Genomic DNA, 16,443 nt, shown 5'->3' with positions numbered 1-16,443 from the left:
CTAACTGTAGCAAAAGTGTAATTATTGAGCCATCCAACTCAAAAAAAAAAAAAGTCCTTAAACTGTCCAAAATTATGTAATTCGATCAAATTTGATATGTTTAAAATTTTAAAATTTTAAAATTTAAAAAAAAAAAAAAAAAAAAAAAAAGAAACACCACATATCCCCGTCTTCATCTGCCGCCGGTGAGGAAGAAACTTCTTCGTTCCAGGCCGGAGACAAAGAAAACGTTTTGCCTCCGGCCTGGAGATCTTAATTTAGCGATGGCCTGATGAATTGTCAAATTCAAATTGCATAATTTTTGACAGCTCAGTGATCTAATTGCATTTTTTTGAGTTGAATGGTTCAATTACGTTTTTAGGGTGTAGTTTAGCGGCAGAATTTAAACACTTTTTCCTTTTTTTTTTTTTTGAAGTATGATGATTTGGAAATAAAAACTATTAATGTCAATATAAGAGCAACCTCATTTACTGTGATTTTTTTTTTTTTTGTAGATATTTTGCAAGACATGTAAAAGAGAGGAAGTGAGAAGAGGAGAAAAGAAAAAAAAATGAATTTTATTTTTATAGAAATAGGGAAAAAAAAGAGAGAGAGAGAGAGTTATTTACGCGCCTAGTCAGCACGTGCAGTGCACGCGTAAAGTTGTTACAAACTCGTAACTCTACAATAACTATCCCCCCTTCCCCTAAAATGTGGACACCATAAAAAAAAACTTGATTTACAGGAAAAATAACTTAGTAAAAGATCTTTTCCTCACATGATCCTTTATATATATATATATATATATATATATATATATATATATATATATATATATATATATATATATATATATATATATATATATATATATATATAAAAGGGCGCGCTCAGGTGTGAACTATCGTCCAGGAAAGAAATGAGAACGCTTCGAAGCCGTCCACGTGTCCAGGTCAACGAATCAAATGTAATTTTAAAAAAATGACGGTATGGCATTTTCGTAAATAATTCGAACTTTGGTGCACCTAGTTTCACTTACAAGTGCAAGTAATATACCTTGTTAACATTCATGCACCTATGTGCACCCACTTATAACGTTTGGTGCAACTAGTTATAACATTAGGTGCACTTAGTATTGAGCTCAGCGTACATTTTCCTTATACCTGTAATACATTTTACTTGCACTTGTACACTTATTTTCACTTACAAATGCAAATAATTTACCTTGTTGACATTAATGCACCTATGTTAATTGAATTCTTATGTGCATTGTCCATAAATCCCTAGGTTAATTATTCTTTCCCTAATTCTGAGATTGTTAGAACATCAAGATTACAATTCTCCTAATCTGACTCATTCCATTATCATACAGTTAATTCCTTAGTCAATTTATTTCTTTTAATTTCCATTATTCAGTTATCAGTTGCTTGGATTCTAATTGATTCATGTACTCTAGTGTCTAGTATGCTTAAATAATGTTTTTTTTCGAGTTATGTGGTACCAACATCTTTTTTAAATACTTTCTCCACCAAAGAACCTTTCAGAGCTTGAAATAACAAAGGCATGCTCGATCAAGATACAATACAATCAACTTACAATCGTTACATGATGGGGCAAAATTGCTGCATTATAAGATTGATGCTTAAAGTAAGAAAAGATTTAAAAGAAAAAATAGATAAAGATGTAATAGCTTTTATAGGGAAAACCGCACATTTGTCATGGTTTAATCACATTTTCCAATTCAATCTGAGCATCCCTAATAGTTTGGATTTTTAGCATTGATTTTTGCATGCCATGTAGAAGAAAGAAAAGAGATAGAGAAGAAGAAGAAAGAGGAAAAAAGAAAATCTGAAGCAAAAAAAAAAAAAAAAAAGAAGAGTTAACGTGCCAGTTGCACGCACCCGACTAGGCATTGTATGTGCACCAGACGCGCAGCATTGCACCTCTCTTCCGTTGTTTCTCTCTCCTACATGACCCACAAAAAAATCAAGGTCTTACCGGGCATCCCAAACCTTCTATCTCCACTCTTCTTTCTCTATAGTTGTTTGTATTAAATCTCACTTCCAATTAGAATTTTACTTTTTATTTTTCTAGCTAGAAAAAAAAAGAGAAAAAGAAAAAATTGACATAAATTTATATCAGGTCATACCATACTACCCAACAAATTCAATGTACAAAACTCGATTGAAGATCCATATCGATTGAGCTGATTGCACAAGGATTTCTTTGTACAATTTACTTATAATGGTTTGAAAGTTATTATAACTTCTTCTTTTCATTTTTAATTTTTAATTTTTATTTTTTATTTTTTATTTTTTATTTTTTATTTTTTATTTTTTGCATAAATCATATGATATTTTCACGATTTTGTTCGGAATATTACCACAACCATTTACTAAATGTTCCAAATTGCTAGATTATTTTATGATTTTTTTAAAAATAAAAGTTAAGCTAATTAATTGAGTTTATTAAATATTTATAATTAAAGCTAAAAAAAAGGAAAATTGATTTTCCCTAGATGGCGAGATCTTCTTTTTGTGTGAGATTATATTACTGAAAAGTTATATATATTTTTTTTATTTAAAAAAAAAAAAAGTTATAAAGCCACCGTACCGAGCGTGTAGATATATACACCAGCTCAGAAGCAGTGCTGCTCCATACTTTCTTCTTAGTTCAGCGGTAGTGTACACAGTACTCCGGCGAAAACCTGGCCGGAAAGATGGACGAGTCCTGGAGGATGAGAATGGGAATGGAAATGCCTTCGACGACGACGACAACAAAGACTAGCCTCCCTCGCCGGAGATCGACGGAGGACAATTCCCACCGCCGGAGAACGGTGCTCGGAGACTCCGAATCTTCAGTTTTAGACCCCGAGGACTTCAGCGACGTCTTCGGAGGGCCTCCGAGGAGTGTGATGCGTCGCCAGTTTTCCGGCAACGAGTACCGGAAGACTCTGTTCTACGAGGAGATTTTCACCCCGCCGGAGAATGTAATTCCGGCGAGGTGCGGCCGGAACTTGCCGGAGTTCAGGATCCCGATGGAGAAGTGTGGCCGGATGTATGATCAGGGGTTTTACAGCGACATATTCGGGTGGGAAGAGGAGGATGAAGTGAGAAGATCGAGGACGAGGTCGGGGTCCAAATCCAAAGCCAGCTCATCTTCCGTTTTGAGTTCGGAGGACGTCAGCCCTCTCCGGCCGGCGATCGGAGAAGCCGATCCCGACGTTTCGTTCTTCGCCTCAAAGCTCAGGTATAAACAACAATCAATTTCGCCTCCGGTTTCCGTTACAATTCTGTTTTCTAATTTACAGATATACCCCCACAACTTTCCCCTAATTACAATAGTATGCGTTCATACATTCATAGGTGCAATTGATAAGAGATTGACAGATGAAGAACATGATTTGTTTGTTGTGCTTCTTAATTAATATAAAACCTGAGATTTCAACAGTGTTTTGTTTTTGGTTAACTTTTTATGCTATGCCAAGTTCTGCTATTGTTAGAAAGTTATAATCATAATCTTGATATACTAAGGGAGATATCAGAATTGGGAGTATAAGAAGCATGTTGATGAAAAGAATGTTTGAAATTTGTAGTCATTATTATTTTTTTTCCTGATTTTAGGCCTATAAATGTGGCATCTAGATGGAACACAAGAAAATTTCATGAAGAATATCCAAGGTATCAGGGGATGCCAGCATTTTCGTGTCATCCCCCTTCTTACAATAATACTGAAAATGATCACAGTGAAAGCCTGAGAAACACTCACTTTGGGTTCAGCCGGAGGAATTCATCCCCCGAAACCATTAGTGTTGACCCCAATTCGTACAGAAGCCTCAAAATCTCCACGGATCATGATTTGGATCTCAATTCGCCCCCGTCCTCTGTTGCATCCTCTCTTGGTCAAGACCAAGAGGCAAGTCGAGGCTGCGGAATTCAAGATGACTTGCTGAACGATGATGATCAAGTAGTGACGGAACAGGAGGAAGATGAAGTCATGAGCTCCTATGTTATCGAGATCAATACGAGCAGTGGTAGAGAAATAATGGTGGATGAAGCAATTGGTGTAGATGAAGCAATTGCTTGGGCCAAAGAGAAGTTTCAGAGACACTGTTCTGAGACTGAGAATAATCCCCAAATGGCTCCTCAGCAGGAGAAAGAGCATTCAGGTAAAATCAAGGTGCTATTAATGTCTGTTTGTTTATTCCTATTTTTCAACAGCTATCAACTTGTGAGTATTTGTCTTTCTGCAGACATGCCGAGCATGCATCAGTCTTCAGATGAACAGATTGACGGGACTGAGTTTACACAAGCAACCATACCGGTACTTAGCTTTAAACCCCTTGTCCTTCCTTGTGTAACACCTGAAAATCTGCACATGGTAGATATTGATTTTTCGGTTTTCATTATATCCTCGTCTTTGGTAAACCCCTTGTGCAGGATGAGGAAGCAGATAAATGTGCAGAGGGAGAAGGAAGACAGAATTTTGACACTGATGTAAGCTTCCATAATCTTGACTCTGTTGCTTATTATTATTTCATCTTTTAACTTAAAGTTGGTAATTGGTATGCTTAGGTATAGTATAATGCCCAAATTTCTTAGTAATTATGCAATCCAACAAAGTACAGTTAGAAGTTGGAACAAAAACTTGAGATCCTAAGCACATGTTCTTGTTTAGTGCAGATGGAAATGGAGTTACTTGATGAAAAAATAAGGATATGGTTAACTGGTAAGGAAGGTGACATCCGGTTGCTCCTGTCAACGCTGCACCACGTAAGGTTTTCTCTATATTTTCGTATCCAACAGATCAATTACCAAAACTATAGTGTGCATAAATAAATTAGAATGACCCCCGGCCTGCCTGGCTGTTCCTGTGGACTCAGATTCTATGGTTTAACAGCGGATGGCTCCCAGTCCCTCTAACTTACCTAATCGAAAGCTCAAGAGTGAAAAAAGCTTATCAGAAAGCTAGGCTTTGTCTGCACCCAGACAAACTGCAACAAAGAGGCGCAACCACCCCTCAAAAACACATTGCAGAGAAGGTGTTTTCTATCCTCCAGGTACATACATACAACTAGTCAGTCCGTTATGATTTATGTTAGGATCAAACGCTTACCACTACGCCAAAAGCTATAGCTAGTAGCGAATGCGCAACTTTATTTCCTTATACTGCCACACATTTTCGAAAGTCAGGGTGCTGGACTTAGCCCTTATAAGCCTCCGCCCAATCCTTACAGCAATCTTAACTGCTCTAAGACTCGAATCCGTGACCTGACTCTATTACTACTTGTTAAGATCAAGCGCTAGTTTTTGGCGTAGTGGTAAACGCTTGATTCTAACAATTTATTTACTTGGTACTCTTTCAACCTGTCACGTGTCAACTCACTCTATTATTGTTTATAATAATATCATAGGATGCCTGGGCTGTGTTCCTTTCACAAGATATCCGCATTGGTTGACCACGGTTCAAACCAAACCACGCGGTGTTGGTTAAAGGCAAGTGAGGTGAGATGCATATGTGAATGATGACAAGGAGATGGGAATGGAACAAAATGGCAGCAAATTTCCAAACACTAGTGACCATGAACCGTACAATGTATGTGGAATCAGAAATTGGGTGCTGGGTGGGGAGGTGTGGTTTCTTAAGCCTGTCTGCCAGTTGAAGAGAGAGCTGTTCTGTGCAATGCACTATGCACCATCTCATCATCATCATCATGTTACTCTCTTTTGGATGGATGCTTGTGTTTGTATCTTACTTGTATTATAGACTACTGCTTTTAATAGATCACGTTTATAGATTTTTGGGTGCTATTCTATTACTTCTTCTGTGGTTGTATTGTATGCCTCTCCTCCCCCAAGTAAAGATCATCTAATTTTGACTCTCATGTTTTGAACCATATTTTTTTCCAAGGCTTTTGAGTTGTAATTCTTTGACATTTGATTTCCTAATTGCCAAAATATATTACTCCCTATTAAATTTAGTTCTAATCTTAAAATCCTCTCAAATTCAAATGAAAAATACAACATTAAAAAAAATGAATATTTTAAACTTTTTTCTATCCATACAACTTGCTACATCAAGGGAATAATTCGGATCAAGTGCAATAGACTCCTCTCGTGCAGCCGTCTATGGTGCACTTAAGAGTGTTCTATGGTGCACTTAAGAGTGGTCTATGATGCATTTTGGAGTTGTTTGTGATGCACTTAGTGGTGGTCTGTGGTGCACAGCCAAATGATGGTCTATGGGGTACACAAGAATGCTTGACGGTGCATTAGATTCAAAGCACCATCAAACATATTTAAATGCACCAGCATATTATTGAAATTATCAAAATGTCACTGCGGTACCAGCATTTGGTGGTGCACCACAAACTAGCACTTAGTGTTCACAAACGGGCGCACGTTCACACAAGAGGAGTTTGCGGAACCAGAACCAAGCTATATATATATATATATATATATATATATATATATACGGGTTCCTATGCAGTTGGCCTTCTTTGGTGCGGTTTTACAGTTGTTTTAGGTGCGTGGTTTTCTTCTTAAGGTGCGTAGTTTTCTTTCTTAAGCTGCGTGGTTTGTGTGAGTAAGGTGCGTCAGTGGTGAAACTTAAGGTGAGTGAACCTAAAGCTTAAGGTGTGTTGTTTTCCTTCTTAAGGTGCGTGATTTGTATGCTTAAGGTGCGTGAGTTGTTGAAACTTAAGGTGCATCATTTTAAAACCTTAAGAAAAAAATCACACACCTTAAGCTTTAGGTTCACGCACCTTAAGTTTTAACACAGACGCACCTTAAGCATACAAACCACGCATCTTAAAAAGGAAAATCACGTACCTAAGCAACTGCACAATCGCACATGAGAAGGTTAACCGCACGGGAACTCATTTCTATATGTGTGTGTGTGTGTATAAGTTTAGGATCAGGTACGAAGGCTACTTCCGGTGCGAAAATGCGGTAAACAATTACGAAATGTGCACTTGAAAGCTCAAAACCATTCACTTGAAGGCAAAAAATTTTACACTCGAAGCCAAATAGATGTGCAATTGATGCAATTTATGGTATCAAAAAGAGAGGTTATTCAACTTAAGTGTTATTAAACTAATTACCCATATAAATCGTTTGTAAATCTCACAAATTTCATTAGAAATTTAGTTATATGTTATTGAAAAGAATGCACAAGATATAACAAATACTGCCTAGAATTGTGCACTTGAAGGCATAAAAATGTGTGCTTGAAGTCAAAAAATCTGCACTGAAGAAAAATAAAAAGGTTCACTTGAATGCTAAATATTTTTTGTTTTTATTTTTACACAATAGTAAGACACACATACACTTGTAGGCACTAAATTAAGCACTTGAAGCCATAAAGAGGATCACTAGAAGGTAAGGGAGAAAATAAAGGACACTAAAAGGGAAAATTCGAAGGAAATTAATTGTGTACTCTTAGAAATGAAAATATACACTTGAAGGCTAAAAATATGCACTAAAAGAAAAAAAAAAAGGTTCAGTGGAATGCTAAGTATTATTTTATTTTTTAACACAATAGTAAGACACACGTGCACTTGTAAGCATGAAATTGAGCACTTGAAAGCATAAAGATGATCACTAGAAGGCAAGGAAAAAAACAAAGATACTAAAAGGAAAAATTAGAAGAAAATTAATTACACACTCTTAGAAAGAAAAACATGCACTTGAAGACCAAAGTTGTCTCAAAAGTTTTCCTCGTCTACATTACCAATTTTACCCTCAATCACCCAATTTGTTGTAAATCCTGATATAAAAAATTCATCACAAACAATACTTAAACATAATCGCATGATAATAATCTTGTTGAGTATATAAACATAAATGCTTTTAATTGAGATGGAGTCTATGCTTCAATTTAGTATCAGAGCCGAGACTATGGTCCACGTGGCCCGTACACGTAAGGGCGTGTTGAGCACATAATAATAAACATAAAAGTATAATTCAACTATCAGTTTAGCATTTTAGTTAAGATAAACTAACGAAAGAAAAATTAAATTTCAACCTACTGAAGTAAAATATTATAAACACGTCTATTGTTGAGTTTTGCATTGAAGATAAGATAAAATTCATAACTATTTTTAAAATTATTCTCATATCGGAATCCAACAACTTATGAGGTGTTTAGTTGGATAAAAAAATTTTAATACGAGTAAAAAAAATATTTTTAAAATTTAGAGAAAATAAAATTTTCCTGTGCTTGGTTCATAGAAACTTTTTCAATAAAAAAAAAATCTTTCTTCAAAAATGAGGAAATTTTTTTTTACTCCTCCCTTTAATATTTTGTTTTCCATAAAAAAATTTAATAAAAGATTAATAAAACAATTTTACCCTCTTCGACTTTCTTAATTACCATTATAATTATTATTATTATTAGTATTATTATTATTATATTATTATTATTATTATTATTATTATTATTATTATTATTATTATTATAGTGGTATAAGGATATATTAGTCTTTATACACACTATGTATTATAATTCCAAACTCAATGAGACAATAGCAATAATATTTTAAGGGTTACATTTGTGTGAAAGAGTCTCACAAATTCTTATGCGTGAAACAAATTGAGAAAAATGTAATACTTTTACAGCACGTTTGGTTCACGGAATGAATTTTGAGGTAATAGAAATGCTATTCCACCAAAAGTATTATATTACTTTTACACCAAAAGTATTATAATTTCTCGTATATATGATGTTGACATTGTTAGTTATACAAATGTACTCCGTAATAAACTTTTAAAAAAAATATAATACTTTTAAATCAAAATGTAAAAATACAATTTTTCATATAAATATTACATTTCATCTTAACTTGACCAACTTTATAGATAAAGATCCATAAGGCAACTCACACAAATTTTTGCCATATTCTAAAAATTTCCTTTTTGCTAACCAAACAAAATACTTAATCTTTCTACTAATTTCTTTTTCATAAAATTATAATTTCATTCCTCAAATATTTTTGGCGAACTAAACAGGCCATTAATGAAAAGCAAAAAAAACAAAAAAAACAAAAAAAAAACAAAAAAACAAAAAATTGTTAACTCAAAAGTAAGAAAACATTCTTCTTTAGAGGCCTACATAAGATCAACTGTTTAACATGTCATGCATTTACTATCTAGAGAAAATTTTCATTTTCCTCGGAAATATGAAAATAAAATGAAGAATAACATAAGAATTACTCTACAGAGTTTGCGGATGATTATTATAAAAATGAAGATTCAGTCAGTCATTATACACAGCAGAAGTGGCCATAGTTTGTTCCAAACCATTTCATCTGTAGTATGAGTTTAACAGGGCAAATAATAATGTACATGTTGCTGAAGCTTTCCCCGAGCCGAGAACACGAAAATCCAGCCAGAACTACGCTGACACGGCGCAATCCAGCCAGAACTACGCTGACACGGCGCGTTTACCTGCGCCTGTTCTGGCTGACACGGTGCCTTTACCTGTGCAAGAACGAGAATCATAAGTTCATGCCTCGAGGGAGAACACACACAAAATAAAATTCGCGGAACAAAAGAAAAGAAATCAAGTGATACAAGAATCAATGATAAAACGAAATATCTTCTCCTAGGATGGCAATAATGTAGCAGATGGAGACTATGCAACTGGAAAGGGTAATCAACGATTCTGGGCTTTTGTGTTAGCGTTGACACAGCAAAAAAACAAGTAATAAAGACATCCAACCAAGCATGTGATGAACCATTCAACTCAAATTGAATCCATTCAATTAGTTAGTCTAACCCATAGCGCCTTATAAACTCATATGTTCTCTTTTTTTTTTTTTTTCAATGTGGGACTCTTAACAGTAGTTAATGCACAACTCAAAATGTACTAACCAGCTTCGAGTTCTGCTCTCACTTCCTGGTCAGTTTTCCAAACAATATCCTTCAACCCAACTGATAGGTTCTTGTAGAACTGCAAATAAAGAGATATCGACAATGTTACAATCGAAGATATTTCGGTCATATTACTATTTCTTATTAATTTTTTCATTCCTTAAACCTAGGGAATATTATTCGTTTTGTATTATTATCTGCAAACAGAACAATAAAATAGTATTCCTTTTCCATTCTGTATGAAATCTTGTTCCAAACCCCCCCTTTGTTTCCATTCGATGAACCAGACCACATTGTAATCTTTGACTGATGATTTTGTCTAATACAAACAAGGCTAAAATAGTATGCATTTAGGTATGCTTAGCTGCCATGCATGAATGAATGATGGCACCTAAAAAGTGGCAGAAACTAGACGAACCAAAATACGGGACTAGCTACAACCCCCGTGGTTACACAAATTTTTCTTTGTAATTCTAATTATCGCTAATCATGGCGCATAATCACCTGGTGAAATTCTAAGGTATCTCCTTCGGCTTTTCGAAGCTCTACCATGTAAAGCGAAGGGGCGACCTCAAAAATCTGCATTGAGTTTTAAATTCAATTTCAAATAATCTAAACAATATCGGAAAATCATCAAGATTGAAAAGTGTGCAGTGAACAAACTTACCTCTGTTGCAACGGACAAATTACCCTTGCGACCAGTCTTTTCCCCAGCAAGCTTTAACTGGTAAAGATAAGGAAATACTACATTAGGACAATTTAGAGAATCACCGATATGACTACTCATTAACCAAATTCAATTTTCTCGTGTGTCTTTCCCTCGGGTAATGTTTCACCATGGTAAAACCAATAACCGCTTATTCAATTTTCTCATCAAAATGTTTAGTTCGTGCAAAGCTTAGAGCTAATAGATTGTATGTTGAATTAAGATGAGACACAAGAAAGTCGAGGCATACAAACAGGACCATACCTTATAGTTATTTTTCCTCACATTGAATCCCAACGGTGCAACGGTTTCTTCGATTTTCGAGATTATCTCGCTGGCAGGACGTTTGGATGTAAATCTAGTTTCTTTTTTAACAAGCCCCTATCCAGAAAAGATTTGGTCAGCCAGATTGCAGAAACAACGCCAAATATGAGAAAACAAATAAAATTTTTACAAGAGAGTTTGAAACTAAAGCAACTAGCTGGACTTTTACATTATACATTCCTAAGGGCATACCATTTGCTTTTCGAAAAGAGTGCTAAGATTGAGGCCCTGAGATTTAGAAATTAGTTCAAAGGCATTCATAGACAGTGGTGCAGGAGTCTGTTCTAACCGTCTCTCGACAACAAGATTTGAAGAGTCCTGTTTCAAAAGAGCCGTTATAAATGATGTTTTAGAACACCATACATCGTCTAACATTACCACAGTTACTGCCAATAAAAAAAAATTATAAAAATACCGCTGATTCATTAAAGATCGCATTGACATCATCAAGATTAACATTTTCCTGCTCAAAAACTGGCGGCTTATAGCCTTTCTTGAACCAATCATTCACAATGACCTCAGCAAATGTCATACGCTGTTCCAGACAATAAAACTAATCAGTTTCACAGGTATAATTCGGTAGTGAAACTCAAAGTAACTAAAGCGTATGTGAATTGAAAAAAAAAAGGACCAGAAGGGACAAATACGAAATTTTGCTGAAAGGAATTATCTTTGCATAATCTCTGTTTTCCTCCTTTCCTTAAGGGGCATAAAATCAACATACCGTCTGAGGATTGGGGTCCAGGATTTTTTTAATTAGTTTCTTTGCGCTTGTGGAGAACCATGGTGGACATGTAAAATCAGCCTTCAATATCTGCAAAGTAACGAATAGTAAAATTATTTTTTTTCTGAATTGTGTAAAGTGTATAGTACTGTAGCAATTTCAACAATCAAGGATAGACATAGAACATACATAACTGGATAAAAACAAGTATTAAATTAGAAAAGTGCAGCTCAAATAAATATATAAAAAGTAACACATCCAAACCTTGTGAGGAATGTTCCTCGAAGGCATGGTGCACGGTGATTTCACATCAGATTAAGACGTGAGATTATGTATATCTAGTCTAGGCTACAAATAAAAATGCATCATGGGGGTAAACCCCAACCAAGATGGCTTAGGATACAAATCTATAACCACAAGGTCACGAGTTCGAATCCCAGCCTCCTTGGTTTAAGCCAGTCAGCTATGGGCAACCTAAGCTGGTTTACCTCCTTGTGATCCTTTGCCGGCTAGGGTCACAAAGCGGGGTTTACTCAGTGCACACCCTCCGATAGTGCCTACAAGTTTCCCTCGTCACCCCAAAAAAATAAAAATGCATCATAGACAAGCTATTTGAAGGAAGGAGTTATGGAAACCAATATTAAATAATAGGATCGTTAGTATTTTCCTATGGTCATTTATCAATAAATAACCAAGGAGTTGTTTTCCAAAAATTAAGCACTTCTATATTCCAGTCACATCTTGCCAAAAAAGAAGAAATAAAAATTTAATGTTACTTCACTCTATAGGTCAAATATGTTACCAAAGTTCGGTAATATTGTTCACCTTTTTATATAATGCCATAAGATTAGATTCTTCAAAAGGTAAATAACCAGCCATGAATACATAAAGGATCACACCACAGGACCAAAGATCTGCCTTCACTCCATCATAGCCTTTATTGTTGATCACCTTGCAAATACATAAGCAAACAGTAGGGAATCAAAACCAAACTCTTGAAGGGCGAGAAACAAAGTTATACCAAAGCTCGTAAGTACCTCAGGAGCAACATAGTTTGGCGTCCCACATTTTGTGTGCAGTAGCCCATCTTCCTGAGAAGAGATATAAACAGAATCAGCTATAAATTATAAAAATCAATACATAAAACAAAGTAAATTTATTTTTTTTGTTAAAAAAAATAGATGTATTATCGCCACACCAAGTTTGGCAAGAAAGGTTAAAACGCACCCGAACTTGCTGAGGAAGAGCACTCAATCCAAAATCTGAGACTTTGAGAACACCACTGGCATCCAGCAGCAAATTCTCAGGCTATAAACACAAAACGGCCAAGATTACAACAGGACTTTGTAACCATCCTGCCTCGATCACTGTCAATTTTTCCATCGAAAAGAAGGGAAACTGGTAATATTTTTACCTTGAGGTCTCTGTGGCACACACCTCTACTGTGACAGTAGTCTACTGCATTGATTAGCTGCTGGAAATATTTTCTTGCTTCGTCTTCTTTCAGCCTTCCTTTACTAGCCTGGTTATAAAAGAAAAGAAAAACAAAGACTGGCTAAGACATTGTTTTTATTGGATATTACAAGAAGCACCGCGTATAGAAGATCAATGCAAGGGAGAGAGATCTTACAATTTTGTCAAACAGTTCGCCACCGGTAACAAATTCCATAACAATATATATCTTTGTCTTGCTAGCCATTACCTGAATTATTCGAGTAAATAGAGAGATCACAAACTAGTTCAAGACATATGGGATAAAGCAACTAAAGCACAAGTTGCTCAACATGAACTAGCATTCAAACTTCTAAGTGTAATCTAGACCTACAACATTCAAATTAATAAGTTCTGCTAAGAGTCCCACATTGAAATGATAAGAGAGAACATATGGATTTATAAGGCTATGGGCTAGACTAGCTAATCTTTTAGTGTGGTTTGGTCAATGTGCATTATAGCCCAATTGACTGACCTTGGCCCAATCTTAGACTATAACATTGTATCAAAGCCTGTTTGATCCACACTTTATGTTCACCCAGTTGCCTAACTATGGTATTGGTGGCGTGGCCTCCAGCTTTTCGTTTCAGGGGAGGGTCCAATCCTAATGGAGTGACCTTGACCTAATCTTAGATTATAACATTAATCTGGTTTCAAGGAATGAACTAAAAATCCATCCCAAACTTGGGAGTTCTAACCTCATACAGGCGGATGACATTAGGATGCCTTATCAATTTCATGGTTGCGATTTCACGTTTAATCTGTCACCCAAAAAAAGAAGAAAAGAAACAGTACAAATATGAGTGTTAAAACCCAAACCATGCATGTTGCTACAGCATATCTGCATAGGCATCCATAACAACGGAAAAGTAAACAATAAGATTGGCCTGATTAAGAAAACAAGATGGTCCAAACAGTAGGAAGATGATACAAAACAAGCCCAACAAATTCTTTGCACAGATATATATCACCAAGATCACAAAATCCATAACTCAACTAAACATAATGGAGGAAATCATTAATCTAAAAAAAAAAAACAAAATTCAGAAACAACAAAAGAGAAGATATCCTTCAATCAAGACTACAAAGAGAAACCATAACAAAATGATACAGAAAAATGAATAATATTTCAAAAGTCAACCAACTTTTGCAGACAAATCTAAGGAGAAAGTTCAAGCCAGAGTTCATTTCACTAGTAAATAGTTTAACCAGCAAATCACATGAACATGATTAATCAGTGTAGCATGATCCCATAAAATGAGGATAAAGAAAACCATGGAAAAGAAAACAAATATACTTCAACTAAAAAGTTCCCTTATAATCACCAGAGAACATCATACCTTTGACCTTAAACACTGACAAAGGTAAGGTAATTTTTTAAAAAATCCACATCCAATTGCAGAAACACATATTTATAAAATGAGTAGATACCTGACCAATCATCTTGTGTTTGAGAACCTTCTCCTTATCAAGAATCTTGATTGCCACATTCTCCCCAGTTTCCACATTCCTGGCAAACTTCACTTTTGCAAAAGACCCCTCTCCCAAAGTCCTTCCCAATTCATACCTTCCCACTCTTGTTTTCCCACCCCCACCACTTGATCTGGTAGCCATCTCAATTCTCTACACCCCCTATACCTCTTCTCTCTATATATTTATATTTATGGGCACAGAATTGAATATAGTATTTGTTTGAGGCTTTTAGTGGTTGAACCTTATGCTCTGATCAACTCAATACAAATCCCATCCATCTTGACCTCTTTTTCCAAAAAGAAAAAAACAAATATTCTTCAATAATTCTATACTAAAGCCTCTTCTTCTTACAGGGTTGCCATACTTGTGACTTTGCAACATTCATCTTCACACAATATTCTTATTAAACCAAAAAAGAAAAACAAAACAAATAATAAAATAACACAAAAGGGGGAAAAAAACAAATCAGATCAACAAGTGCGTGCGAAAAAAGGACAAAAAGGAACGATGGAGAAACCGAAACGCGATATAGGACGGGAAAAAAAGGGCAGAGGCCATTAATACAAGAAAGAAAAGTAAGAATATTCCAAAGACTGATCAAAGAAGACTTCTACGAGATTCTTGAAAAATCAAATCGGCTGCAAATAAAATTCTTCCTTTTTCACACGCTATATGTACTACGGAAAATTTAAAAAGGAAAGGCCTTTTTGCTTCTGGAAAATGGGTTATGGGTAAAGCAAGGCCGAAAGCAGAATTCTTGATTGTGGGTATTTATCTATGATTAAAGCGGTCGATGAAGGGGAAGAAGAATCAAGAATGTAATGAAACAGATGCCCGCTCAAGTGCTTAAATTTATATAGGAGGGGGATGGATTGGATCATAGTACGAGAAAAGCAACATTGTAACGAGACAACGAGTTACAACCTAGGATGAACTCGATAACGACAGATCTCCTTATCACGGGATGTAACACGGCGTCGTATAGGATTGTTGAACTCGGTCAAATTCTGGCTACCACAGAACAGAAGCCACCCAGCAATTTTTTTTTTCCTTTTTTATTTTAGGTAGTAGTTTTACACGCGACATTGGGCGAATGAGCTATTGCTTCAACATTTAAATAAATATTTTAAATTATATCAATATAAGATTATATAAAAGAAGTTTATACATAGGTAATTGAATATCGAATTTGTTTATTTAAATAGGTAATTCAAAGTATAGGAATGCAAGATAATATAAAAAATTCATTATAATTGTCACTAAAATAAATGTTTGTAACTTTTTAAAATCGATAGTATAAATACTTAGTCTAAAAATAATAGTCTAAATAAATATTACTTTTAGTTTGAATTTCTCTAAGTCTTCTTAATTAATTTTCTTTTGGGCAGCATTGTCATTGTCTTCATCTTTACTATTTGTCATCTTCTTTTTTGTTGGTAGTGTGTCATTTACAATTGGGTTACTGGTGATAACATAGATGACAACATGTATATGACTGGAATCTTAGTTGTACTATGAACTATTGATCTTGCAAGCGTCGGTTGATATTTTACAGTAGTAGTTTTTTCCTACATGTTTCATGTGGAAGTATTGAATAAAATATTAATATTTAATATATTTGTAGAAGGTTCATAAGCAGTACATCTTGTTCTATTTTCATAACTTGTTTACTTGATAGTAACAACAATAATTATGTAGGTAATCCTAATACTGATGCCGCAACATGTTCAGTTTTATCAACAATTTTCACATCCATTTTGCACATGTTCATTTTCAAGTCTATATTTGATAGTGTAAATACTCTCAGGCACACGTATTTGTTTATCTTATTGTGTAATGTGGATATGACGACTCGGGTAATTAAAACCAAAGGT

At 35.0% G+C, this 16,443-nt stretch overlaps 2 protein-coding genes across 5 annotated transcripts; one reads left to right on the top strand and one right to left on the bottom strand.

The window, feature by feature from the left end:
- The first annotated feature begins 2,614 nt into the window (after positions 1 to 2,614).
- Positions 2,615 to 5,914, top strand: LOC116031551. 2 transcript variants are annotated; one of them, XM_031273782.1, is made up of 7 exons: positions 2,617 to 3,228; positions 3,603 to 4,147; positions 4,232 to 4,302; positions 4,419 to 4,475; positions 4,662 to 4,751; positions 4,862 to 5,038; positions 5,393 to 5,914. In XM_031273782.1, the coding sequence occupies exons 1-7, from the start codon at positions 2,699 to 2,701 to the stop codon at positions 5,435 to 5,437; spliced, it is 1,515 nt and encodes a 504-aa protein (XP_031129642.1). In that variant the 5' UTR covers positions 2,617 to 2,698; the 3' UTR covers positions 5,438 to 5,914. The 2 variants fall into 2 exon arrangements, 1 of the variants encoding a protein (XP_031129642.1); XR_004100613.1 differs by lacking the exon at positions 5,393 to 5,914 and having other exon boundaries at positions 2,615 to 3,228; positions 4,657 to 4,751; positions 4,862 to 4,926.
- A 3,147-nt stretch (positions 5,915 to 9,061) lies between these two features.
- Positions 9,062 to 15,475, bottom strand: LOC116031557 (CBL-interacting protein kinase 23-like). 3 transcript variants are annotated; one of them, XM_031273795.1, is made up of 16 exons: positions 14,528 to 15,475; positions 13,795 to 13,857; positions 13,236 to 13,307; positions 13,020 to 13,127; positions 12,833 to 12,913; positions 12,643 to 12,696; positions 12,431 to 12,556; positions 11,606 to 11,695; positions 11,297 to 11,416; positions 11,074 to 11,199; positions 10,822 to 10,938; positions 10,519 to 10,575; positions 10,356 to 10,430; positions 9,852 to 9,930; positions 9,390 to 9,458; positions 9,062 to 9,359 (listed from the first exon to the last, which is right to left on the bottom strand). In XM_031273795.1, the coding sequence occupies exons 1-15, from the start codon at positions 14,708 to 14,710 to the stop codon at positions 9,403 to 9,405; spliced, it is 1,407 nt and encodes a 468-aa protein (XP_031129655.1). In that variant the 5' UTR covers positions 14,711 to 15,475; the 3' UTR covers positions 9,062 to 9,359; positions 9,390 to 9,402. The 3 variants fall into 3 exon arrangements, with proteins under 3 accessions (XP_031129655.1, XP_031129654.1, XP_031129653.1); XM_031273794.1 differs by having other exon boundaries at positions 9,062 to 9,389; positions 9,420 to 9,458; XM_031273793.1 differs by having other exon boundaries at positions 9,062 to 9,458.
- Positions 15,476 to 16,443: the final 968 nt, after the last annotated feature.

The sequence above is a fragment of the Ipomoea triloba genome, chromosome 10 (genome assembly GCF_003576645.1).
Source record: "Ipomoea triloba cultivar NCNSP0323 chromosome 10, ASM357664v1".
Classification (NCBI taxonomy): domain Eukaryota; kingdom Viridiplantae; phylum Streptophyta; class Magnoliopsida; order Solanales; family Convolvulaceae; genus Ipomoea; species Ipomoea triloba.
The sequence above is the reverse complement of the archived record's forward strand: the minus strand, read 5'-3'. Positions and strand labels throughout refer to the sequence as shown.

What these genes read in the sequence shown, in the direction of transcription:
- LOC116031551 (XM_031273782.1), top strand. Translation starts at nt 2,699, where the DNA reads ATGGACGAGTCCTGGAGGATGAGAATGGGAATGGAAATGCCTTCGACG. An exon ending in TTACACAAGCAACCATACCG is followed by an intron (nt 4,303 to 4,418) that starts GTACTTAGCTTT and finishes CCCCTTGTGCAG; the next exon opens with GATGAGGAAGCAGATAAATG. An exon ending in GACAGAATTTTGACACTGAT is followed by an intron (nt 4,476 to 4,661) that starts GTAAGCTTCCAT and finishes TGTTTAGTGCAG; the next exon opens with ATGGAAATGGAGTTACTTGA.
- LOC116031557 (XM_031273793.1), bottom strand. Translation starts at nt 14,710, where the DNA reads ATGGCTACCAGATCAAGTGGTGGGGGTGGGAAAACAAGAGTGGGAAGG. An exon ending in AACACAAGATGATTGGTCAG is followed by an intron (nt 13,858 to 14,527) that starts GTATCTACTCAT and finishes TTTGGGTGACAG; the next exon opens with ATTAAACGTGAAATCGCAAC. An exon ending in CGATCTTTAATGAATCAGCG is followed by an intron (nt 11,200 to 11,296) that starts GTATTTTTATAA and finishes CTTTTGAAACAG; the next exon opens with GACTCTTCAAATCTTGTTGT.